The sequence below is a fragment of the Saimiri boliviensis genome, chromosome 21, assembly GCF_048565385.1.
Source record: "Saimiri boliviensis isolate mSaiBol1 chromosome 21, mSaiBol1.pri, whole genome shotgun sequence".
Taxonomy (NCBI): Eukaryota; Metazoa; Chordata; class Mammalia; order Primates; family Cebidae; genus Saimiri; species Saimiri boliviensis.
Genome location: NC_133469.1, coordinates 33727783 through 33754183, shown reverse-complemented (window position 1 = coordinate 33754183; position 26401 = coordinate 33727783). Strand labels below are relative to the sequence as shown.

Sequence of the window (26401 nt, the reverse complement as noted above, 5' to 3'; positions counted from 1 at the left end):
AAATATTACATAATTCCATTTCTATGAGGTAGTTATAATGGGTTAATTCCCAGAAACAAAAAGTAGAAGAGAGTTTACCAGAGGCTGGGAGAAAAGAGGAACGGGGCATAACTGTTTGATGAGTATAGAGTTTCTGTTAGACACGATTTTAAAAGGTGGTGATGGGTGCAAAACACTGTGAATGTACTTAATATGCCACTGATCACACATTTAAAAACAGTTAAAATGAGAAAATTTATGTTTTATATATTTTACAAAAAAAAATATGATCTGAGGTCGGACATGGTGGCTCACACCTATAATCCTAGCACTCTGGGAGGCCAAGGCCGGTGGATCACCTGAGGTCAGGAGTTCAAGACCAGCCTGGCCAACATAGCAAAACCCCATCTCTACTAAAATATTTTTAAAATCAGCTGGGCATGGTGGTGTGCACCAGTAATCCTACCTACTCGGGAGGCTGAGGCAGGAGAATCGCTTGAGCCTAGGAGGTGGAGGATGCAGTGAGCCAAGATTGCATCACTATACTACATCCTGGGCGACAGTGCAAGACTCCATCTCAAAAAAAAGAGGAAGCCGGGCGCGGTGGATCAAGCCTGTAATCCTAGCACTTTGGGAGGCTGAGGCGGGTGGATCACGAGGTCGACAGATCGAGACCATCCTGGTCAACATGGTGAAACCCCGTCTCTACTAAAAATACAAAAAATTAGCTGGGCATGGTGGCGCATGCCTGTAATCCCAGCTACTCAGGAGGCTGAGGCAGGAGAATTGCCTGAACCCAGGAGGTGGAGGTTGCGGTGAGCCGAGATCGCGCCATTGCACTCCAGCCTGGGTAACAAGAGCGAAACTCCGTCTCAAAGAAAAAAAAAAAAAAAAAAAAAAAAGAGGAAAAGGGGAAGGAGAAGGAGAGACAAATGCCTAATACATTCAGGGCTTAAAACATAGATGAGCCGGGCGCGGTGGCTCAAGCCTGTAATCCCAGCACTTTGGGAGGCCGAGGCGGGTGGATCACGAGGTCGAGAGATCGAGACCATCCTGGTCAACGTGGTGAAACCCCGTCTCTACTAAAAATACAAAAAATTAGCTGGGCATGGTGGCGCGTGCCTGTAGTCCCAGCTACTCAGGAGGCTGAGGCAGGAGAATTGCTTGAACCCAAGAGGCGGAGGTTGCGGTGAGCCGAGATCGTGCCATTGCACTCCAGCCTGGGTAACAAGAGCAACACTCTGTCTCCAAAAAAAAAAAAAAAAAACAAAACCATAGATGATAGGTTGACAGGTGCAGCAAACCACCATGGCATATGTATATTTATGTAACAAATCTCCAGGTTCAGCACGTGTATCCCAGAATTTAAAGCAAAATTTTAAAAAATTTAAAAACAAAAAAAAAAGATCTGAGGCCAGGCATGGTGGCTCACACCTGTTTTGCCAGCACTTTGGGAGGCCGAGGTGGGTGAATAACCTGAAGTTAGGAGTTTGAGACCAGCCTGACCAACATGATGAAATGCCATCTCTACTAAAAATACAAAATTAGCCAGGCATGGTGGCGTGAGCCTGTAATCCCAGCTACTGGGGAGGCTGAGGCAGGAGAATCCCTTGAACCCAGAAGGCAGAGGTTGCAGTGAGCCAAGACTGTGCCACTGCCCTCCAGCTTGGGCAACAGAGCGAAACTCTGTCTCAAAAAAAGGAAATATCTGAAAAAGAAGTGAGGTAGAAGATTTTTTAAAGAATTAAATAGGCTGGGCACGGTGGCTCACGCCTGTAATCCCAGCACTTTGGGGAGGCTGAGGCAGGGGGAATAACCTGAGGTCAGGAGTTGGAAATCAGCCCAACCAACATGGAGAAACCCCATCTCTACTAAAATACAAAATTGGCTGCGCATGGTGGCGAATGCCCGTAATCCCAGCTACTCGCGAGGCTTGCGGAGGAGAATTGCTTGAACCTGGGAGGTGGAGGGTGCCGTGAGCCAAGATCGTGCCATTGCACTCCAGCCTGGGTAACAAGAGTGAAACTCTGTCTAAAAAATAATAATAATAATTAAATAGAACAGCCAGAAGCAATATAAATCATAAATAAGGAAGGAGATAAAGTTAAAATTTGTTTTTATTTTTTTATTAAAAAATTTTTTTGGAGCCGGGCGCGGTGGCTCAAGCCTGTAATCCCAGCACTTTGGGAGGCCGAGGCGGGTAGATCACGAGGTCGAGAGATCGAGACCATCCTGGTCAACAAGGTGAAACCCCGTCTCTACTAAAAATACAAAAAGTTAGCTGGGCATGGTGGCGCGTGCCTGTCATCCCAGCTACTCAGGAGGCTGAGGCAGGAGAATTGCCTGAACCCAGGAGGCGGAGGTTGCGATGAGCTGAGATCGCGCCATTGCACTCCAGCCTGGGTAACAAGAGCGAAACTCCGTCTCAAAAAAAAAAAAAAAAAAAAATTTGGGGGGGGCCGGGCACGGTGGCTCAAGCCTGTAATCCCAGCACTTTCGGAGGCCGAGGCGGGTGGATCACAAGGTCAAGAGATCGAGACCATCCTGGTCAACATGGTGAAACCCCGTCTCTACTAAAAGTATAAAAAATCAGCTGGGCATGGTGGCGCGTGCCTGTAATCCCAGCTACTCAGGAGGCTGAGGCGGGAGAATTGCCTGAACCCAGGAGGCAGAGGCTGCGGTGAGCCGAGATCGTGCCATTGCACTCCAGCCTGGGTAACAAGAGCGAAACTCTGTCTCAAAAAAAATACAAAAATAAATAAATAAATAAATAAATAAATTTGTGTGTGTGTGTGTGTGTGTGTGTAAAGATGGGGTTTCACCATATTGGTCAGGCTGGTCTTGAACTCCCGACCTCAGGTGATCCGCCCACCTCGGCCTCCAAAGTGCTTGGATTACAGGTGTGTGAGCCACTACACCCGGCCAAGTTAAAATGTTTTAAGATTCTTACATTGAGAGGAGGGCAAAAATAATAATACCGAGCTTAATATGGTAAGGAGATACGTTTTAATGTCTAAGGTAACTACTAAAAGAATGAAACAAGTATATAAACTTCCAAACTAAAAAAGAAGAAAATGGAATGATAAAAAACTGGGTTTCAACATGGTGAAACACAATCTCTGCTAAAACTACAACCCCAAAGTAGGCAAGAATCAATGAAAAAAACAAGAACAAGCAGGACAACTAAAAAGCATGAAATCAGCGGGGCGTGGTGGCTCAAGCCTGTAATCCCAGCACTTTGGGAGGCCGAGGCAGGTGGATCACGAGATCAAAAGATTGAGACCATCCTGGTCAATATGCTGAAACCCCGTCTCTACTAAAAATACAAAAAATTAGCTGGGCATGGTGGTGCGTGCCTGTAATCCCAGCTACTCAGGAGGCTGAGGCAGGAGAATTGCCTGAACCCAGGAGGCAGAGGTTGAGGTGAGCCAAGATCGCGCCATTGCACTCCAGCCTGGGTAACAAGAGTGAAACTCCATCTCAAAAAAAAAAAAAAAAAAAGCAGGAAATCGGAATGTAAATTTAAGCCTACATATATATCAGTAATTACCTTAAATATAAATGACCTAAATGTTCCAAAAGACAAAGTTCACCAGAGTGGACTGAGAAACAGAATCTAACTATATATTGTTTACAACACACAAGTAACACATGAGGATGCAGAAAGTTTTAAAGTAAAAGGAAGAGGAATACGTATTACAATGCAAATAAAGACCAAATGAAAACTAATAATTATTCTAGTATCAGATAAAAATATGTTTTATGGCAAAAAAGATTACTAGAAATGAAGATGATCTATTTATAACGATGAAAAGTTGAATTTCCCAGCAAATTAACAATTATATATTTGTATGCATCCTTTAAATAAGTCTTAAAATATATAAAGCTAAAAACTTTGACTTCCCAGGCTCAGGTGATCTTCCCACCTTGGCCTCCTGAGCAGTGAAACCCCGCCTCTACTAAAAATACAAAAAATTAGCTGGGTATGGTGGCACGTGCCTGTAATTGCAGCTACTCGGCAAGCTGAGGCAAGAGAATCGCTTGAAGCCGGGAGTCGAAGGTTGCAGTAAGCCAAGATCGCGCCACTGCACTCCAGCCTAGGCAACAAGATCAAGACTCCATCTCAAAAAAGAAAAACAAGAAAGCTACGAGAAGAAACACTTCAGGAGCCTAGGAAAAGCTCTTATGAATAAAATGCCAAAAGCACAGGAAACAAAAGCAAAAATAAACAAATGGGATAATCTCAAACCTAAAAACTTCTGCTCAGCAAAGGAAACAATAAACAGATTAAAAAGACAACCTACAGAATAGGATTACAGGCTCGGTGTAGTGGCTCATGCCTATAATCCTAGCAGTTTGGGAGGCCAAAGGAGTTAGATCACTTGAGGTCAGGAGTTCAAGACCAGCCTGGCCAACATGGTAAAACCCCATCTCTACCAAAAATACAAAATTAGCTGGGCATGGTGGTATGCACCTGTAATCCCAGTTACTCTGGAGGCTGAGGCAGGAGAATCACTTGAACCCAGGAGGCGGAGGTTGCAGTGAGCCAAGATCATGCCACTGCACTCCAGCCTGGGTGAGAGAGGAAGATTCTGTCTCAAAAATAAAAAAATAAAAAAAAAATTAGCCGGATGTGGTGATGCATGCCTGCAGTTCCAGCCACATGGGAAACTGAGGTGGGAAGATCACTTGAACCCAGAAGTTCAAGGCTGCAGTGAACTATGATGATACCTGCCTGGACAACAGATCAAGACCCTGTCTCAAAAAAAAGAAAAAAGAAAAAGGAAAAAATGTTAGATTGTATAGTATGTTCATTTTAAGTCTTTTTTTTTTTTTTTTTGAGACGGAGTTTCGCTCTTGTTACCCAGGCTGGAGTGCAATGGCGCGATCTCGGCTCACCGCAACCTCTGCCTCCTAGGTTCAGGCAATTCTCCTGCCTCAGCCTCCTGAGTAGCTGGGATTACAGGCACGCACCACCATGCCCAGCTAATTTTTTGTATTTTTAGTAGAGACGGGGTTTCACCATGTTGACCAGGATGGTCTCGATCTCTCGACCTCGTGATCCACCCGCCTCGGCCTCCCAAAGTGCTGGGATTACAGGCTTGAGCCACCGCGCCCGGCCCATTTTAAGTCTCAATTCTTTTTTTTTTTTTTTTCAGACGAAGTTTCACCCAGTCACCAGGCTGGAGTGCCTAGTGTAGTGGCGTGATCTTGGTTCACTGCAACCTCTGCCTCCTGGGTTCAAGTCATTCTCCTGCCTCAGCCTCCCAAGTAGCTGGGACTAGGGGCGTGCTCCACCATGCCCAGCTAACTTTTGTATTTTTAGTAGAGATGGAGTTTCCACATGTTGGCCAGGATGGTGTCAATCTTTTGACCTCGTGATCTGCCCACCTCAGCCTTCCAAAGGGCTGGGATTACAGGCATGAGCCACCGAGCCCAGTCTTAATTCTTTTATAATACATGCATTTAATACTGTACATTAAATGCATTAAACCTATTATAAATTTCTCTAAACATGACTGTAGCATTTCATATATTGATATGTAGTATTTTTATAAGCATTTCAACATATTTGCTAATTTCCATTATGTTTTTTTCTTTGATTTTGTGGAAAAGGATACAAAGCAAAACAGCAAAGGGAAAAGGGGCACAGGGCAAAGTCTGGTGGAAATCAAGCACAAGCTTCCAAGAATCCTCTCCGAGTGGAATCACACAGGACACTTTTAATTTCTCCAGCACTGAATTGTGATAACACGTGAGAAATGTTGTGTATCAGTGAAACTTATTAGAGACTCAGTACCCAAGCTTTTACTGAGGGCTGGTCAGACAGGCACCCTCTACCTAACACATACCAAAATTCCAGACTCCTAGAGGGAGTGCTAGTATTCGGCATAAAAAACATTGCATGAACACACAGTGTAGATCCCGTTAACTATTTATCAGTTAGGGAATGGTGGGAACCCTTCTAAAATCTAAGTTTCCAGACACCAACCAACAGTCAACCTTATAAGCAGGATTTTCTAAGAACAGCAGCCACAGGCCTGCTGTGTTATTTTCTCCACAAAGGGAAAACAAACATTACAGAGAAGATCAAAGAGAAAAGTTGGTTCCCTAAAAAGACTAATACAGTTGACAGTCACTGAAACTGATTAAGAAAAAACAAAATAAATGAGGGTCAATGTATATTTCTATAAACTAGCAATAAAGAAAAAACAATTACATATATATTTATACACTATTTTCAAATGGCATCACAAACATCAAACTAGGAGTAAATCTAATAATTTTATAGGCAAAATAATGTATTTGGTTTTCTCCCTTCTTGATCAGTTTCACTGGCTGTCAACTGTATTAGTCTTTTTAAGGAACCAATTTTTCTCTTTGATCTTCTCTGTTATGTTTGTTTTCCTTTTGTGCAGAAAATAACACAGCAGACCTGTGGCTGCTGTTCTTAGAAAATCCTGATTACGAGGTTGACCCTTGGTTGGTGTCTGGAAACTTAGATTTCGGAAGGATTCCCACCATTCCCTAACTGATACAATACAGATGTCAATTTTTCCTACTCTGATCTATAGCTTCAAAGTAATCTCAGTTAAAATCAGTAGAACGCCAGATGCAGTGGTGCACGCCTGTAATCTCAGCACTTAGGGAAGCCGAGGCAGGCGGATCATGAGGTCAGGAGATCGAGATCATCCTGGTTAACATAGTGAAACCACATCTCTACTAAAAATACAAAAATTAGCTGGGAATGGTGGCACGTGCCTGTAGTCCCAGCTACTTGGGAGGCTGAGGCAGGAGAATCACTTGAACCTGGGAGGCGGAGGTTGCAGTGAGCTGAGATGGTGCAATTGTACTCCAGCCTGGGTGACAGCGCGAGACTTCATCTCAAAAAAAACAAAACCCAGGCCGGGCGCGGTGGCTCAAGCCTGTAATCCCAGCACTTTAGGAGGCCGAGGCGGGTGGATCACGAGGTCAAGAGATCGAGACCATCCTGGTCAACATGGTGAAACCCCGTCTCTACTAAAAATACTAAAAAAATTAGATGGGCATGGTGGCGTGTGCCTGTAATCCCAGCTACTCAGGAGGCTGAGGCAGGAGAATTGCCTGAACCCAGGAGGCAGAGGTTGCGGTGAGCCGAGATCGCGCCATTGCACTCCAGCCTGGGCAACAAGAGCGAAACTCCGTCTCAAAAAAAAAAAAAAAAAAAAAAAAACCAATAGAGGGTTGGGCACAGTGGCTCATGCCTATAATCCCAGCACTTTGGAAGGCCAAGGTGGGCAGATCACCTCGACTGAGACAGGAGTTTGAGACCAGCCTGGCCAACATGATGAAATGCCATCTCTACTAAAAATATAAAAATCTAGCAAGGTGTGGTGGCAGGTGCCTATAATCCCAGCTACTCTGGGGGCTGAGGCAAGAGAATCACTTGAACCTGGGAGGCAGAAGGTACAGCGCACCAAGATCGTGCCACTCCAGCCTGGGCGACAGAGCAAGACTGTTTCAAAAAAAAAAAACAAGAAAAAGATTTTATTTTGGGAAGGGAGAGGACTTGGCAAGTTGATTCTGAAGCTTTTACAGGCATGATTACAGGCGCCCGGCCCTAGGTACACCTTTTGAATATGGCTCACTCTCCTCTCAGTTTCCTTTCTTAGAAAATGACATACTGCAGCGCTGGGCACGGTGGCTCATGCCTGTAATCCCAGCACTTTGGGAGGCCGTGGCAGGTGGATCACAAAGTCAAGAGATCGAGACCATCCTGGTCAACATGGTGAAACCCCATCTCTACTAAAAATACAAAAAATTAGCTGGGCATGGTGGTGCGTGCCTGTAATCCCAGCTACTCAGGAGGCTGAGGCAGGAGAATTGCCTGAACCCAGGAGGCGGAGGTTGCGGTGAGCCGAGATCGCGCCATTGCACTCCAGCCTGGGTAACAAGAGCAAAACTCCGTCTCAAAAAAAAAAAAAAAAAAAAAAAAATTAGTCGGGTGAGGTGACATGTGCCCGTAATCCCAGCTACTCAGCAGGCTGAGGCAGAAGAATTGCTTAAACCAGGGAGGTGAAGGTTGCTGTGAGCCAAGATGATGCCACTGCACTCCAGTCTGGGTGACACAGCGAGACTGTCTCAAAAAAAAAAAAAAAAAACCTGAAAATAGTCCAAATGCCCATCAGCAAAACAGATAAACTGAAGTATTCTTACAATGTAATATTGCAGAGCAAGGAAAATGAGCAAACTACAACTCCACACAGTAACATGGAGGAATCCTAAAACCCTGAAACAAAGAATCAAGATACAAAAGAATACATACAATATCACTCCATGTATTTAAGGCAAAGAGGCAAAACTAAACTGTATTTTGTTTGGGAATGTATGCTTAATAGGTAAAAATTAAAAGAAATTTAAGAAAGTGATTACCATTAAAGGTAGGATGGTGATTAACTCCAGGAAAGGAGAGGGTGTTATTGGCAAAGAGTTTCACTCTTGTTGCCCAGGCAATGGTGTGATCTCTGCTCACTGCAACCTCTGCCTCCCAGGTACAAACAATACTCCTGCCTCAGCCTACAGAGTAGCTGGGATTATAGGCATGTGCCACCATGCCCAGCTAATTTTCTATTTTTAGTAGAGACAGAGTTTTACCATGTTGGTCAGACTGGTCTCAAACTCCTGACCTCAGGTGATCCGCCCGCCTTGGCCTCCCAAAGTGCTAGAATTACACAGGAGTGAGCCACAGCGCCTGACCAATAAACTATTTCCTTTTTTTTTTGGGGGGGGGGGGAAAGTGTCTCATTCTGTTGCCCAGGCTGAGAGCAATGGTGTAGTTTCAGCTCACTGCAGCCTCTGCCTCCTGTGTTCAAGCGACTCCTCCTGCCTCAGCCTCCTGAATAGCTGGGGTTACAGGCACACCCACCACTAGTGCACACCAGCTAATTTTGGTATTTTTAGTAGAGTCACGGTTTCACCATGTTGGTCAGGCTGGTCTCGAAATCCTGTCCTTGTGATCCACCTGCCTTGGCCTCCCAAAGTGCTGGGATTACAGGCGTGAGCCATCACGCCCAGCCCAATAAACTATTTTTTTTTTTTTGAGACCGTGTTTCACCATGTTGGTCAGGCTGGTCTTGAACTCCCGACCTTAGGTGATCTGCCTGCCTTGGCCTCCAAAGTGTTTGGATAATAGGCATGAGCCACCGCACCTGGCCTACTATTTCTCTTTTTTTCTTTTTATTTTTTGAGATGGAGTCTTGCTCTGTTGCTAGGCTAGAGTGCAATGGCCCTATCTCGGCTTACTGCAATCTCCGCCTCCCAGGTTCAAGCAATTCTCCTACCTCAGCCTCCAGAGTAGCCAGGATTACAGACATTTGCCACCATACCAAGCTAATTTTTGTATTTTCAGTAGAGACGGGGTTTCACCATGTTGGCCAGGATAATCTTGATCCCCTGGACCTTGTGATCCCCCCACCTCAGCCTCCCAAAGTGCAGGGATTACAGTTGTGAGCCACAGCCAATAAACTGTTTCTTTATCTGGGTGATGGTTACATTGTTTGTTCCAAAATGGTATCTTAAATGATACATTTTTCCGTACCTTTCTGAATCTGCATAATATTTAACAACTTAGGCTGGGGCACAGTAACTCACACCTATAATCCCAGCACTTTAAGAGGCCAAGGCAGGCGGATCACTAGGTCAGCAGGTCAGGGCAAAACTCAGTTTCAAAAAAAAGAAACCATTCTAGAGTTAGAGGGGCCACAGAGCTTCATATTAACGCCATGGTTAATTTGTTTCAGAAGATGAAATAAGGCAGGCCTGAAGAGTACTCTGTGGACCATGTAGTAAACACTGTAAGGGTGCTGGTTCAGTTTATGAGGACTCCTTGTTCCACGCCCCCCACCTTTTTTTTTTTTTTTTTTTTTTTTTTTTTGAGACGAAGTCTCGCTTCTGTCACCAAGCTGGAGTGCTGTGGTGCAATCTTGGCTCACTGCAACCTCCACTTCCCTGGTTCAAGCGATTCTCCTGCCTCAGCCTCCCGAGAAGCTGGGCTTATGGGAATGCGCCACCACACCCAGCTAATTTTTGTATTTTTTAGTAGAGACGAGGTTTCACTATGTTAGCCAGGATGGTCTCAATCTCTTGACCTTGTGATCTGCCCACCTTGGCCTCCCAAAGTGCTGGGATTACAGGTGTAAGCCACCTCACCCAGCCTAGGTTTTTTTGTTTGTTTTTTTTGAGATGGAGTCTCACTTTATCACCAGGTTGGAATGCAACTGTGCAATCTTGGCTCACTGGAATTTCCACTTCCCAGGTTCAAGTGATTCACCTGCCCCAGCCTCTTGAGTAGCTGGGATTACAGGCGCCTGCCATCACACCTACCTAGTTTTTGTATTTTTAGTAAAGATGGGTTTCACCATGTTGGCCAGGCTGCTCTCCAAGTCCTGACCTCAGGTAATCCACCTGCCTCAGCCTCCCAAAGTGGTGGTATTACAGGCGTGAGCCACTGCACCCGAGGACTCCTTCTTCTATGAGAACTCCTTCTTCTGTCAACAGGGGCAGGATCTCAGCAGCTATGCTTGAACTCCATGACCTTCCTCCAACTCCTAGTTGATTACAGCAGGGGGAGAAAACTGACCCTTGCTGGACCAACCAAACTCATTCTCCCAAGACAAAATTTTGAAGCACAAAGATGGCATTGCTCAGGAAGAAGGGGTCCATAATACCTGCTGAATAGGTCCCTCAAACACTCCTCAGTACCATTTTGCCCAGGACCCACAGTGGATGCTATAAGAAACTTGCATAAATTAGCAGCACCCTAAATTGCAAGCTACAGGAACCCAATTCAACTTAGTTTAAAAAAGAGCTTAACAGGGCCGGGCGCGGTGGCTCAAGCCTGTAATCCCAGCACTTTGGGAGGCCGAGGTGGGTGGATCACAAGGTCGAGAGATCGAGACCATCCTGGTCAACATGGTGAAACCCCGTCTCTACTAAAAATACAAAAAATTAGCTGGGCATGGTAGCTCGTGCCTGTAATCCCAGCTACTCAGGAGGCTGAGGCAGGAGAATTGCCTGAACCCAGGAGGCGGAGGTTGCGGTGAGCCGAGATTGTGCCATTGCACTCCAGCCTGGGTAACAAGAGCAAAACTCCGTCTCAAAAAAAAAAAAAAAAAAAAGCTTAACAGTAAAGGTTCCTGAGCAAAACTGACAAGACTTTACCTAGATGAACCAATGAAAAAAGAGAGAAGACAGAGATCACCAAAATTAGGAATGAGAGAGAGGACATTACCACTGACCCTTACTTAATAAATTAAAAGAATTATAAGGGCATACAATTAACTTTATGCCAACAAACTGGATAACTTAAATGAAACGGAAACAATTCCAAAAAGCTGAAATTAGCAAAATTAACTCAAGAAGAAATAGAGCTGGGCATGGTGGCTCACGCTTGAAATCCCAGCACTTTAGGTAGCTGAGGAAGGTGGATCATTTGAGGTCAGGAGTTCAAGACAAGCCAGACCAACATCGTAAAGCCCCAACTGTACTAAGATCACAAAAATCAGTCAGACGTGGTGGCATGCACCTATAAACCCAAGTACTCAGAAGGCTGAGGCAGAACTGCTTAAACCAGGGAGAAAGAGGTTGCAGTGAGCCAAGACTGCGCCACTGCACTCCAGCCTGGGCGACAGAATGAGACTCCATCTCAAAAAACAAACAAAATGAAGAAATGGAAACTTAATAGATCTCTAACAAGTAAAAAAATTAAATGAGTAGTTAAAATTTTTCCTATAAAAAGGCCAGGCTAGGAGCCGGGCGCGGTGGCTCAAGCCTGTAATCCCAGCACTTTGGGAGGCTGAGGCGGGTGGATCACGAGGTCGAGAGATCGAGACCATCCTGGTCAACATGGTGAAACCCCGTCTCTACTAAAAATACAAAAAATTAGCTGGGCGTGGTGGCGCGTGCCTGTAATCCCAGCTACTCAGGAGGCTGAGGCAGGAGAATTGCCTGAACCCAGGAGGCGGAGGTTGCGGTGAGCCTAGATCGCGCCATTGCACTCCAGCCTGGGTAACAAGAGCGAAACTCTGTCTCAAAAAAAAAAAAAAAAAAAAAAAAAAAAAAAAAAAAAAAAAAAAAAAAAAAAACGGCCGGGCTTGGTAGCTCACAAGATAATCCCAGCACTTTGGGAGGCAGAGGTAGCAAAACTGCTTGAGTCCAGAAGTTAGAAACTTCATTGAGCTGTGATCATGCCACTGTACTCCAGCCAGGGCAACAGAGCAAGATCCTGTCTCTAAAATAAATAAATAAATATTCCTACCAAAAAAAGCAAAGATAGTTTCAGTGTTTAATTATATGAAAGTTTTTTTTTCTTGTTTTGTTTTTTTGTTTTTTTTTGAGACGGAGTTTCACTCTTGTTACCCAGGCTGGAGTGCAATGGCGCGATCTCGGCTCACCGCAACCTCCGCCTCCTGGGTTCAGGCAATTCTCCTGCCTCAGCCTCCTGAGTAGCTGGGATTATAGGCACACGCCACCATGCCCAGCTAATTTTTTGTATTTTTAGTAGAGACGGGGTTTCACCATGTTGACCACGTTGGTCTCGATCTCTCGACCTCGTGATCCACCCGTCTCGGCCTCCCAAAGTGCTGGGATTACAGGCGTGAGCCACCGCGCCCGGCCTATATGAAAGATTTTAAAAGAAGTAATAGGCAGAGCACAGTGGCTCACGCCTGTAATCCCAGCATTTTGTGAGGCTGAGGCAAGCAGATCACCCAAGGTCAGGAGTTAGAAACCAGCCTAGCTGACATGACAAAACCCCATCTCTACTAAAAAATACCAAAGTGGGGCTGGGCGCGGTGGCTCAAGCCTGTAATCCCAGCACTTTGGGAGGCCGAAGCGTTGCAGATCACGAGGTCAAGAGATCGAGACCATCCTGGTGGCTCAAGCCTGTAATGCCAGCACTTTCGGAGGCCGAAGCGGGCGGATCATGAGGTCGAGACCATCCTGGCCAACATGGTGAAACTCCGTCTCTACTAAAAATAAAAAAATTAACTGGGCATGGTGCGTGAGCCTGTAGTTCCAGCTACTTGGGAGGCTGAGGCAGAAGAACTGCTTGAACCTAGGAGGCGGAGGTTGCAGTGAGCCAAGATTGTGCCACTGCACTCCAGCCTGGCGCCTGGCGACAGAGTGAGACTCTGCCTCAAAAAAAAAAAAAAAAAAAAAAAAATACCAAAGGGGCCAGGTGTGGTAGCTCACGCCTGTAATCCCAGCACTTTGGGAGGCTGAGGCGGGTGGATCACGAGGTCAGGAATTCGAGACTGGCCTGGCCAAAATAGTGAAACCCCATCTCAACAAAATACAAAAATAATAATAATAATAAATACAAAAAATTAGGCGGGCGTGGTGATAGACGCCTGTAATCCCAGCTATTTGGGAGGCTGAGGCAGGAGAATTGCTTGAACCTGGGGAGGTGAAGGTTGCAGTGAGCTGAGATTGTGCCATTGCACTTCAGCCCGGGTAACCGTGTGAGACTCCATCACAAACAAACAAACAAACAAATCAGACTGGTGTGATAGCAGGTGCTATAATCCCAGCTACTAGGGAGGCTGAGGCAGGATAATCACTTAAACCTGGGAATCGGAAGTTGCAGTGAGCTCAGACTGCGCCACTGCCCTCCAGCCTGGGCTACAGAGCAAGACTCCATCTCAAAAATAAACAAATAAATAAAATATAGTAACAGTACTCCACAAACTCTTCCAGAAAATAGAGGAATACTTCCAAATTCATTGAGACGAGTATCACCATCATACCAAAGACAGAGATTACCAAAAACAAAAAAAAGACCAATATACCTCATGACTATAGACATAAAAATCCTCAAAAAATAGTAGCAAACCAAATCCAACAACATATAAAAACCATTGTCATGGTTAAAATTAAGAGTCAACTTGACTGAATTGAAGGACGAAAAGTATTGTTTCTGGGTGGATCTGGATGTTTCCGGGTATTGTCAGAAGAGATTAACATTTCAGTCAGTGGACTAGGAGAGGAAGACCCATCTACAACGTGGGTGAGCACCATCCAATAGGGGGCCAGCACTGCTAGAAAAAGCAGGCAGAAGGTGGGATTAAGTCTTCTGCCTTCATCTTTTTCCCATGCTGAATGTTTCCTGCCCTGGAACATCAGACTCCAAGTTCTTTGGCTGCTGCATTCTTGGATTTACACCAATGATATGCCAGGGGCTCTCAAGCCTTTGGCCACAGACTGAAGGCTGCACTGTTGGCTTCCCTACTTTTGAGGTTTTGGGACTCGGACTGAGCCGCTACTGGCTTCCTTGCTCCTCAACTTGCAGACTGCCTATCATGGGACTTCACCTTGTGATCGTGTGAGTCTATTTTCCTTAATAAACTCATATATATATATATATATATATATATATATATATGTCTTATTAGTTCTGTCCCTCTAGAAGACCCTAATACAACTATATATCATATAAACACCATGACCAAGTGGGATTTATCCCAGGAATGCAAGGTTGGTTTAACATCCAAAAATCAATCTATGTAATACAGGATAATAGAAAAAAAAGAACAAAAATCACACGATTATCTTAATAAATATAGAAAAACCATGTGATAAAATCCAGTAACATTCATAAAATCTATGAAAGGTCGCAAGAAAATAGATGACATACTAAAAATAGAGTAATTTGGGCCGGGCACGGTGGCTCAAGCCTGTAATCCCAGCATTTTGGGAGGCCGAGGCAGGTGGATCACCAGGTCAAGAGATCGAGACCACCCTGGTCAACATGGAGAAACCCCGTCTCTACTAAAAATACAAAAATTAGCTAGGCATGGTGGCGCGTGCCTGTAATCCCAGCTACTCAGGAGGCTGAGGCAGGATAATTGCCTGAACCCAGGAGGCGGAGGCTTCAGTGAGCCGAGATCGCGCCATTGCACTCCAGCCTGGGTAACAAGAGCGAAACTCCGTCACAAAAAAAAAAAAAAAAAAAAAAAAAAAAAGAGTAATTTGAAGATGATATATTTACAAACTTGTGAGTATGGAGGAACCACAAGGAACAGTGCAGGAACCTGAAGATAGCAGAAGCTAAGCTGGTACTACCTCTAAGCCCAAAGAGATGAAGGGAGGGAACAATTACCAAAATCCAGAAAGGGAGAATTATACAGAGTCTGCCACATTATAAGGTGCTGAGAGTTTCAGTGGAGACACACAGCCAGCAAAAGGTAAAAGTCTGAAAGCAACCATGATCAAAAGTAGAAGACAGACACAAGAGCCAACGTTGAAGATATAACTTCAAAACTAATGAAAATCATACTCACTTCTGCTCAAAAACAGAATTTTAATGACTGACATTTCCATGCACTCAGAATGGTTTTTGACTGTAACATAATGTACAAAATTTACATATCTTATAGATGAGAAACTCAAAATAACAATGACAAAAGAAAATACCCATAATTACTACCTCACTATTTGTAATTTATTTTTTTCTTACACAAAATGTTTACAGTTTTATATGAACCATCATTCCAGTTACATTTTTTTTCTCAAGTTCCATCACTCACCTGGAATCAACCTTCTTCTCCATTCTCTGTTTAATCATTTTTTTGATGGAAATTCAACCAGTGGCTTGACAGACACTTCTCGGTGAGCAGATTCATCATGAATCAAAGTCTTTCATTTTCCCCTTCTAACTAAATAAAAGAGAAAATTATTTGTACTCTCTCAGGAGCCACATTGTGAATAGCCACATGCCAGTTCCTAGTCTTCTGCCCTCTGTAATTCAACACTAGATTAACATGGGATAGGTCTCTGACTTAAAATATTATTTTTTAATTACATTTTTAAATTTTTTGAGACTAAGTCTTGCTCTGTCACCCAGACTGGAATGCTGTGGCACAATCTCAGCTCACTGCAACCTCTACCTCCTGGGCTCAAGTGATTCTCCTGCCTCAGCCTCTCAAGTAGTTGGATTACGTGCACCTGCCACCATGCCTGACTAATTTCTGTATTTTTCAGCAGAGACAGGATTCCACCATGTTGGCCACAGTGGTCACAAACTCCTAACCTCAACTGATCCGCCCACCTTGGCCTCCCAAAGTCCTGGAGTTACAGGGGTGAGCCACAGCACCCAGCCTCAGTATGGTTTTGATTTGCAGTTCTCTAATAATCAGCGATGTTGAGCTTCTTTTCACATTTGTTCACTGTATGTATGCCTTCTTTTGAAAAGTGTATGTTCATGTCCTATGCTCACTTCTTAATGGGGTTGTTTTTTTCTCATGTTGTTAGACCTTTGTCAGATAGATAGAGTGCAAAACTTTTCCCCATTCTATAGCTTGTCTGTTTATTCTGATAGTTTCTTTTGCTGTGCAGAAGTGTTTTAGTTTAATTAGATCCCATTTGTCAATTTTTGATTTTGTTGCAATTGCTTCTGGCATCTTTGTCATGAAATCTTTGCCTATGCCTATGTCTGAAATGGTATTGCCTAGATTTTCTTCCAAGGTTTTTATAGTTTTGGGTTAAAAACCCAAAACTATATATATAGTATGGACCCCTTCCTTACGCCATATACAAAAACCAACTCAAGATGGCTTGAGTTGGTTTTTGTATATGGTGTAAGGACGGGGTCCAGCTTCAACATTTGCATATAGCTAGCCAATTCTCCCAGCACCTGTTATTAAATAGGGACTCCTTTCCCCATTGCTTGTTTTTGTCAGATTTGTCATAGATCAGATGGTTGTGGGCATGTGGTCTTATTTATGGGTTCTCTATTCTGTTCCATTGGTCTGTATTTCTGTTTCTGCACCAGTACCATTCTGTTTTGGTTACTGTAGCCTTGTAGTATAGTCTGAAGTTGGGTGGCATGATGCCTGCAGCTTTATTCTTTTTGCTTAGTATTGTCATAGCTATTCATGCTTTTTTTGTTCCATATGAATTTTAAAATAGTTTTTTCTAATTATATGAAGAATGTCAATGGTAGTTAATGGTAACAGCATTGAATCTGTAAATTGCTTTGGCCAATATGGCCATTTCATAATACTGATTTTTCCTATCCATGAGCATGGAACGTTTTTCCATTTGTTTGTGTCACCTCTGATTTCTTTAAACAGTGGTTTGTAGGTCTCCTTGAAGAGGTCTTTCACATCCTTTGTTAGCTATATTCCTAGTATTTTTCTTTTTGTGGCAACTGTGACTAGGAGTTCATTCATGATTTGGTTCTCTGCTTGCCTGTTGGTGTTTAGAAATGCTTGCAATTTTTGCACATTGATTTGTATCCTTAGGCTTTGCTGAAGTTGGTTATCAGCTTAAGAAGTTTTTGAACTGAGATGATGGAGTTTTCTAGATATAAGATCATGTCATCTGCAGTATGTCATTTTTTTTTTCTTTTTTTTTTTTTTGAGACGGAGTTTTGCTCTTGTTACTCAGGCTGGAGTGCAATGGCGCGATCTCGGCTCACCGCAACCTCTGCCTCCTGGGTTCAGGCAATTCTCCTGCCTCAGCCTCCTGAGTAGCTGGGATTACAGGCACGTGCCACCATACCCAGCTAACTTTTTGTATTTTTAGTAGAGACGGGGTTTCACCATGTTGACCAGGATGGTCTTGATCTCTTGACCTTGTGATCCACCCGCCTCAGCCTCCCAAAGTGCTGGGATTACAGGCTTGAGCCACCGTGCCCAGCGCTGCAGTATGTCATTTTCTAAGAAAGGAAACTGAGAGGAGAGTGAGCCATATTCAAAAGGTGTACCTAGGGCCGGGCGCCTGTAATCATGCCTGTAATCCCAGCTACTCAGGAGGCTGAGGCAGGAGAATTGCCTGAACCCAGGAGGCGGAGGTTGCGGTGAGCCGAGATCGCGCCATTGCACTCCAGCCTGGGTAACAAGAGCGAAACTCCATCTCAAAAAAAAAAAAAAAAAAAAAAAAAGGTGTACCTAGCTCCTTCTTCCTGTCTAGATGCTTCAGCACCTTCAACTTCCCTTCACAAAAACACCAGTAAAGGCCAAGATTTCTTATTTTTCCCCCACATTAATTTTTATGGTTATCAGTGTTATTGTGTATAGTTTTCATTTTCTTTCTTTCCTTTTTTTTTTTTTTTTTTTTTTTTTTTGAGACGGAGTTTCGCTCTTGTTACCCAGGCTGGAGTGCAATGGCGCGATCTCGGCTCACCGCAACCTCCGCCTCCTGGGCTCAGGCAATTCTCCTGCCTCAGCTTCCTAAGTAGCTGGGATTACGGGCACGCGCCACCATGCCCAGCTAGTTTTTTGTATTTTTAGTAGAGACGGGGTTTCACCATGTTGACCAGGATGGTCTCGATCTCTCGACCTTGTGATCCACCCGCCTCGGCCTCCCAAAGTGCTGGGATTACAGGCTTGAGCCACCGTGCCCGGCTCTTTCCTTTTTTAAAGACAAGATTTCTGGCCAGGCACATTGGCTCACGCCTGTAGTATCAACACTCTAGGAGGCCAAGGCGGTTGGATCACCTGAAGTCAGGAGTTCAAGACCAGCCTGCCCAACACGGTGAAACCCTGTCTCTACTAAAAATATAAAAATTAGCCAGGCACAGTGGTAGATACCTGCAATCCCAGCTACTCAGGAGTCTGAGGGAGGAGAATCGCTTGAGCCCATGAGGCAGAGGTTGCAGTGAGCTGAGATTGCGCCACTGCACTGAGGCCTGGGAGACAGAGTAAGACTCTGTCTGAGAAAAAGAAAGTGACAGAGTCTTACTCTGTCTCCCAGGCCTCAGTGCAGTGGCGCAATCTCAGCTCACTGCAACCTCTGCACTCCAGCCTGGGTAACAAGAGCGAAACTCCATCTCAAAAAAAAAAAAAAAAAAAGTGTAAGACAGGATTTCCCTCTGTTGCCCAGGCTGCAGTGTAGCAGTGCAATCACGGCTCACTGCAGCCTCAACCTCCTCAGGCTCAGGTGAACTTCCCACCTCAGCCTCCCAAAGTGTTAGGATTACAGGCATGAGTCACCATACCCGGCCTTTTTTCTTTCTCACATTGTCATCCAGAGTCTCATGTTGTCATTCAGGCTGAAGTACTGTGGCACTATCACAGCTCACTGCAGCCTCAACCTCTCATGCTCAAGCAATCCTCCCACCACAGCTTCCCAAGTAGCTGGGACCACAGGTATGTGACACCATGATGAGCTAATTTTTTACTACTTGTAGAGACAGGGTCTTGCTGTAGTGCCCAGGCTGGTCTCAAACTCCTGAGCTCAACTGATCCATCCACCTTGGCCTCCCAAAGTAGCTTTTGTTGTGTGTAGAGATATGGTCCCTCTCTGTCACTCAAGCTGGAGTGCAGTGATGTGATCATAGCTGACTGCAATCTCAAACTCCTGGGATCTAGCAATTCTCCTGTCATGGCCTCCCAAGTAGCTGGGACTACAGAAAGGCACCACTGCACCTGGCCCAGTTTTCATTTTGTTTTGTTTTGTTTTTTATTTTAGATGGAGTCTTGCTCTCTTGCCAAGGCTGGAGTGCAGTGATGCGATCTCTGCTCACTGCAACCTTCACCTCCCAAGTTCAAGCAATTCTCCTGCCTCAGCATCCTGAGTAGCTGGAATCATAGGCACACACCACCACACCCAGCTAATTTATACATATATATATATATATATATATATATTTTTTTTTTTTTTTTTTAGTAGAGACAGGTTTTCGCCATGTTGGCCAGACTGGTCTTGAACTCCTGACCTCAAGTGATCTGCCTGCCTCAGCCTCCCAAAGTGCTGGGATTACAGGCGTGAGCCACCATGCTCAGCCATAATTTCTCAATTACACTTAAGTATAAATGGATAATCAAGAATCACAAAAAATTTGGAAAAGACATCCGACAAATAAGAAAGCGACCAAAACAAAACCAACAAAAAAACTCTAAGTGCTACCATCCATGATGAAATCTCGCTAAAAAACTGAGATTTTAGCCCTAGCCGGGCATGGTGGCTCATGCCTATAATCTCAGCAGTTTGGGAGGCCGAGGCAGGTGGATCATCTGATGTCAGGAGTTTGAGACCAGCCTGGACAACATGGTGAAACCTTGTGTCTACTAAAAATACAAAAATTAGCTGGGAATGGTGGTGGGCGCCTATAATCCCAGTTACATGGGAGGCTGAGGCAGAATTGCTTGAAACTGGGAGGTGGAGGTTACAGTGAGCCGAGATCACAACACTGCATTCCAGCCTGGGCAACAAGAGCAAAACTCCACCTAAAAAAAAAAAAAAAAAAAAAAAAATTGAACCTGAGTATCATCAAGCCTCATCTAGAACTAAGTACAGTAAGTCCTCACTTAACATCATCCTCACTTAATGTCATCCATAAGTTCTTGGACACTACAACTTTAAGCAAAACGATATACAAAGTAACCAATTTTACCACAAGTTAATTGATATAAACAAGAGTTAAGTTCCTATTATGTATTTCTGGACACAAAACATCACTAAACTTCAAACGCTTCTAATATTAAACATTGAAATAAATATGAGCTACACATGCATGTATAGAAGATTCAGAAGAACAAGTAAGGTAACTGTTTACCCACTTACTCCAGTTCAGGGTCAAGGCTAGCTAGCGTCTATCCTGGCAGCTCAGGACACAAGGAGGGAACTCATCCTTGTGGACAGGATGCCATTCCTGGCATTGCATAGTCACACACACACTCAGAGTGGGATCATTTAGACACATAAAGGAACTTAAATGTGCTTATCTTGGGGACATGGGAGGAAACTAGAGCATCCAGCATAAACTCAGGCAGGCATGAGGAACATGCCAACTACAGACAGTGGACCCATCCAGAATTGATTTTTTCCTATCAACGTTATGTTTTGTTTTGTTTTTTGAGACAGAGTCTCACTCTGTTGCCCAGGCTGGAGTGCAATGGAGCAACCTTGACTCACTGCAACCTCTGCCTCCTGAGTTCAAGCGATTCTTGGCTCACTGCAACCATTGACTCCCTGGTTCAAGCGATTCTCCTGCCTCAGCCTCCTGAGTAGCTGGGATTATAGGCACGTGCCACCATGCCCAGCTAATTTTTGTATTTTCTTTCTTTTTTTTTTTTTTTTTTTTTTTTGAGATGGAGTTTCGCTCGTTACCCAGGCTGGAGTGCAATGGCCCGATCTCGGCTCACTGCAACCTCCGCCTCCTGGGTTCAGGCAATTCTCCTGCCTCAGCCTCCTGAGTAGCTGGGATTACAGGCACGCACCACCATGCCCAGCTAATTTTTTGTATTTTTAGTAGAGACGGGGTTTCACCATGTTGACCAGGATGGTCTCGATCTCTTGACCTCGTGATCCACCCGCCTCGGCCTCCCAAAGTGCTGGGATTACAGGCTTGAGCCACCGCGCCCGGCTAATTTTTGTATTTTCAGTACAGATGGGGTTTTACCATGTTGGCTAGGATGGTCTTGATCTCTTGACCTCATAATCCTCCCGCCTTAGCCTCCCAAAGTGCTGAGATTACACATGAGCTATCATGCCCAGCCTACTATTTGTATACTAAAAATACAAAGAGGTAGGGTTTCACCATGCTGGCCAGACTGGTCTTGAACTCCTAACCTCGTGAGCCGCCTGCCTTGGCCTCCCAAAGTGCTGGGATTACAGGTGTGAGCCACCACGCCTGTCCTGGCAATTTCTTAAAATAAGACAATAGTGAAGTTTGCCACACCAATGGACTCTTCATTGAAGATTTCTCTATAGTATGTAATGCTATTTAATAGCATTTTACCCACAGAATATATTTCAAAATTGGAGTCAATCCCCTCAAATCCTACCACTGATTTTTCAACTAAGTTTATGTAATATTCTAAATCCTTTGTCATTTCAATAATGTTCATAGCATCTTCACTGGGGTAGATTTCCACTCAAGAAACTACTTTATTTGTTCATCCATAAGAATCAACTCCTCATCTATTCAAGTTTTGTCATGAGATTGCAGCAATATGGTCACATTTTCAGGCTCCCCTTCTAATTCCAGTTCACTTGATTTTTCTGCCACATCTGCAGTTACTTCCTCCACTCAGGTCCTGAGTCTCTCAGTCATCCATGAGGGTCTGCAACTTCTTCAAACTCCTGTTAATGTTGATTTTTCTTTTTTTTTTTTTGGAGACAGAGTCTTGCTCTGTCGGCCAGGCTAGAGTGCAATGGTGCGATCTCAGCTCACTGCAAACTCCACCTCCCAGGTTCAAGTGAGTCTCCTACTTCAGCCTCCTGAGTAGCTGGGATTACAGGTACATTCCACCAGGCCCAGCTAATTTTTTGTATTTTTAGTAGAGACAGGGTTTTCAGGAAGATCTCCATCTCCTGACGTCATCTGCCCACCTTGGCCTCCCAAAGTGCTGGGATTACAGGCATCAGCCACCGCACCTGGCCAAATTAGCATAATTTCTAAAACCCCTAGGAGTTTTGGCATGGTACGTGAACACTGGCTTCAACTTAAAGTCACCAGGTGCATTAGCCCCTAACAAGAGAGTCAGCCTGTCCTTTGAAGCCAGGCAATGACTTCTCTTTAGCCATGAACGTCCTACAATGGCACCTTCTTCCAACAGAAAGCTGTTTCTATCTATGCTGAAAATCAGCTGTTCCATGGAGACACCATCATCAAAAATCTTAGCTAGATCTTCTGGATAACTTGCTGCTATTTCTTGCACTTTGATGTTATGGAGATGGCTTCTTTCCTTCAACCTCAGCCAGGTGCTACAGCTGATGCCTGTAATCCCAGCAATTTGGGAGACCAGGACAGGAGGGTTGCTTGAGGTCAGGAGTTCAAGACCAGCCTGGGTAACTAGCAAGATCCTCATCTCAAAAAAAAAAAAAAAAAAAAAATTAGCCATGCATAGTATCACACACCCACGTACTCAGGAGGCTAAGGCAGGAGGATCACTTGCACCTACAAGTTCAAGGCTGCAATGAGCCATGATCACCACTGCACTCCAGCCTGGAAAACAGAACAAGACCCTGTCTCAAAAAAAAAAAAAAGCTGGGCGCGGTGGCTCAAGCCTGTAATCCCAGCACTTTGGGAGGCTGAGGCGGGTGGATCACGAGGTCAAGAGATCGAGACCATCCTGGTCAACACGGTGAAACCCTGTCTCTACTAAAAATACAAAAAATTAGCTGGGCATGGTGGCACGTGCCTGTAATCCCAGCTACTCAGGAGGCTGAGGCAGGAGAATTGCCTGAACCCAGGAGGCAGAGGTTGCGGTGAGCCGAGATCGCGCCATTGCACTCCAGCCTGGGTAACAAGAGCAAAACTCCGTCTCAAAAAAAAAAAAAAAGGCCAGGAGCAGTGGCTGAGGCCTGTAATCCCAGCATTTTGGGAGGCTGTGGTGGGTGAATCACACGAGGTCAGGAATTCAAAACCAGCCTGGACAATATAGTAAAACCCCCTCTCTACTAAAAATACAAAAATTAGCCAAGTGTGGTGGTGAGCACCTGTAATCCCAGCTGCTCAGGAGGCTGAGGGAGAAAAATCACTAAACCCAGGAGATGGAGATTGTAGTGAGCCGAGACTGCGCCACTGCACTCCAGCCTGGGCGTCAAGAGTGAAAATCTCAAAAAAAAACCCCACAAAAAACAAAAACAATATCGGCCAGGTGTGGTGGCTCACACCTGTAATCCAAGCACTTTGGAGGCCAAGGCGGGTGGATCACCTGAGGGCGGAAGTTCAAGACCACCCTGGTCAACAGGGTGAAACCGTGTACAAAAAACAAAACAAAAACAAATCCTTGCTGGCTTCCAACTTTTCCTTTTTTTTTTTTTTGTTATTGTTGTTTTTGAGACAGAGTCTTACTGTCACCCAGACTAGAGGGCAGTGGAGCATGTCGGCTCACTGCAGCCTCCACCTCCTAGGCTCAAGTGATTCTTCTTTAGGGGAGCTGGGAATATAGGCATGCACTACCACTCCCGGATAATTTTTTTGGTAGAGACGGGATTTCACCATGTTGGCCAGGCTGGTGATCCGCCCACCTCAGCCTCCCAAAGTGCTGGGATTACAGGCCTCTGCCCCTGGCCAGCTTCCAACTTTTCTTCTGCAGCTTCCTCATCTCTCCTAGCCCTCATAGAATTGAAGAGAATTAGGGACTTGCTTGAGATTAAGTTTTGGTTTAAGAGAATGTTGTGGCTGGTTTGATCTTCAATTAAGACCACTAAAACCTTCTCCACTTCAGCAATAATGCTGTTTAGTTTTCTTTTTTCTTTTAGATGGAGTTTCACTCTTGTTATCCAGGCTAGAGTGCAATGGCCAGATCTCAGCTCACTGCAACCTCCACCTCCCAGGTTCAAGCAATTATCCTACCTCAGCCTCCTGAGTAGCTGCGATTACAGGCATGCGCCACCATGCCCCGCTAATTTTTTGTATTTTTAGTAGAGTCGGGATTTCACCATGTTGCCCAGGCTGGTTTCAAACTCCTGACCTCAGGTGATCCACCCACCTCGGCTTCCCAAAGTGCTGGGATTACATGCGTGAGCCACCGTATCTGGCTGGCTGTTTAGCTTTTTTTATTACTGGTGTGTTCCCAGGAGTAACACTTTTAATTTCCTTCAGCAACTTTTCCTTTGTATTCACACAACTTGGCTATATGGTACAAGAGGCCTAGTTTTCAGCTTTTCATGTGCCTCCTTCACTAAGCCTAGTCATTTCCAGCTTTTGATATAAAGTGAGAGATATGGGACTCTTCCTTTCACTTGAACATTTTGGAACCACTGTGGGGCTATTAATTGGTCTAATTTCAATATTGTTGCCTCTCAGGCTGCAGGGAGGGCAGAGAGGGAGGAGAGAAACGGAACTGGCTGGTAGGTGGAGCAGTCGGACAGAACACTTTAGTCTGCTGTCTTACACCTGTGCAGTTCGTGGCGACCCAAAACAATTGCAGTAATTACATCAAAGATCACAGATTATTGTAACGATATACCTAAAATATGAAGTTTTAAATATAGAGATAATTACCAAAATGTGAGAGACAGGGAGAGCACATGCTTGGAAAAATAGTTGCTTGGTGCAGGGCTGCTTGCCACGAACTTTTATTTTGTAAAAACCACAATATCTGTGAAGTGCAATATAGTGAGGTATGGCTGCACTCAAATCCCTCACATCATTCAACAAGTATTTACGACACATCTACACAGCAGTTAAATCTGAACGGCCTCCCCACAAAATAAAAACGCGCACCCACCTCTCTCTCGAGGAAGGCTTCAAGGTTTGTTTACTGCGTTGGTCCCTGCGCGTTCAGTGGGGCAAGGTCGCCCATACACCAGCCCTTCCGCTCCCGAGCCACGCAGCCGGGAGGAAGAAATCCCTGATTTTGGATCGGCGCACGCCAAGGAGCACCGGCCAGGAGCGCACGACACGCCTGGAAGGACACGGTGCCCCCGGGCGGAGGACAAGTCTAAAAGACGCGGCAGCAGAGGACGGCGCGCCCCCGGCCCCATCCTGCGCCCTCCTGTCGCGCTTCCTCCATTCCCGCCCCAGAGACCCGCATGTAGGCAGCCATACCTGCACTTCCAGGGGAGGAAGGGGGGCTCCGACACATTTCACCTGGCCCCGCTCGGAAGGACGCGACGGAGCTCCTCGCCGTGCTCACAGCCGAAGAGGCCGAGCCCCTGGGAGACTGGGGACATTCGGGCCAGGTCTCTTACCTGGGGCAGCCGAGCTCGCCGGCCTTACGCTGGAAGAAGTCCCGGCAGGCGCCGGCGGTCCAGGACTCGCTCCCTCACTCCCGCGCGACCCACGCCCACCTCAAGGCTTCGCGCGCCTCCAGACGCCGGTCTCGCGACGGGCCCGCCCCTGTCTCCACGGCGACGCAGCGCGCACGAGGACCACCCCGCCCAGACCCCGGGGTTCGCGCAGCCTCAGTCGGGCAGGCGGCGCACTTCCTTCCGGTCGCTTTCCAGCGGCCGGACGGGAAGTCGATTCCGACTGGGCCCGCTAAGGGCTCTCCCTCTTTAGCTTGCTCGCTTCGCTCTGAGCTCAGCTTGCGACTGCTCCTCGTAGACCAGAGGAGTGGGAGGTGTTCCGAGGCGAAACCCGAGTTACGCCGCCAGCGGCCAAGCACTGAGGACAAGGTTCCAGCCCGGAGGCGGCTGCGGACGAAAGTCCTCTTTCCCTCACTTCCGGGCTCGTGCGTGAGCCTCTCCGGCTGTGAGTTGACAGGGAGCGCAAGCCGGAACCGTGGATTAGGACCCGCCCATGCGTGGACCTGGCAGGTTGCTACAACGTGGACTTGGAGGGGAGAGGTCCCATGGCCCCCGAGCTAGAAATCCCAGGCTTATCTTTTTGCGACCCTTCCTTTTAAAATGTAATTAATAAACTCTTTTTGTGAAATTTTTAAACTTGGGCCAATCCTAATAATCTTAAAAATAGGCGTGGGAGGGGTAAGTGGGACGTTTTGAAATACTTTTTTTTTTTAAGTTCATGTCTTTCATTAACTTATAG

The 26401-nt window shown here is 45.5% G+C and overlaps 1 protein-coding gene across 1 annotated transcript in view; it reads right to left on the bottom strand.

The window, feature by feature from the left end:
• The window catches only part of SFI1 (SFI1 centrin binding protein), a 112423-nt gene extending 87426 nt beyond the window's left edge, over positions 1-24997 (bottom strand). The window contains 3 exon segments of the mRNA XM_074391025.1: positions 15543-15583; positions 15585-15671; positions 24917-24997. Coding sequence (XP_074247126.1) covers positions 15543-15583; positions 15585-15641 — 98 coding nt within the window. The 5' untranslated portion in view covers positions 15642-15671; positions 24917-24997.
• Positions 24998-26401: the final 1404 nt, after the last annotated feature.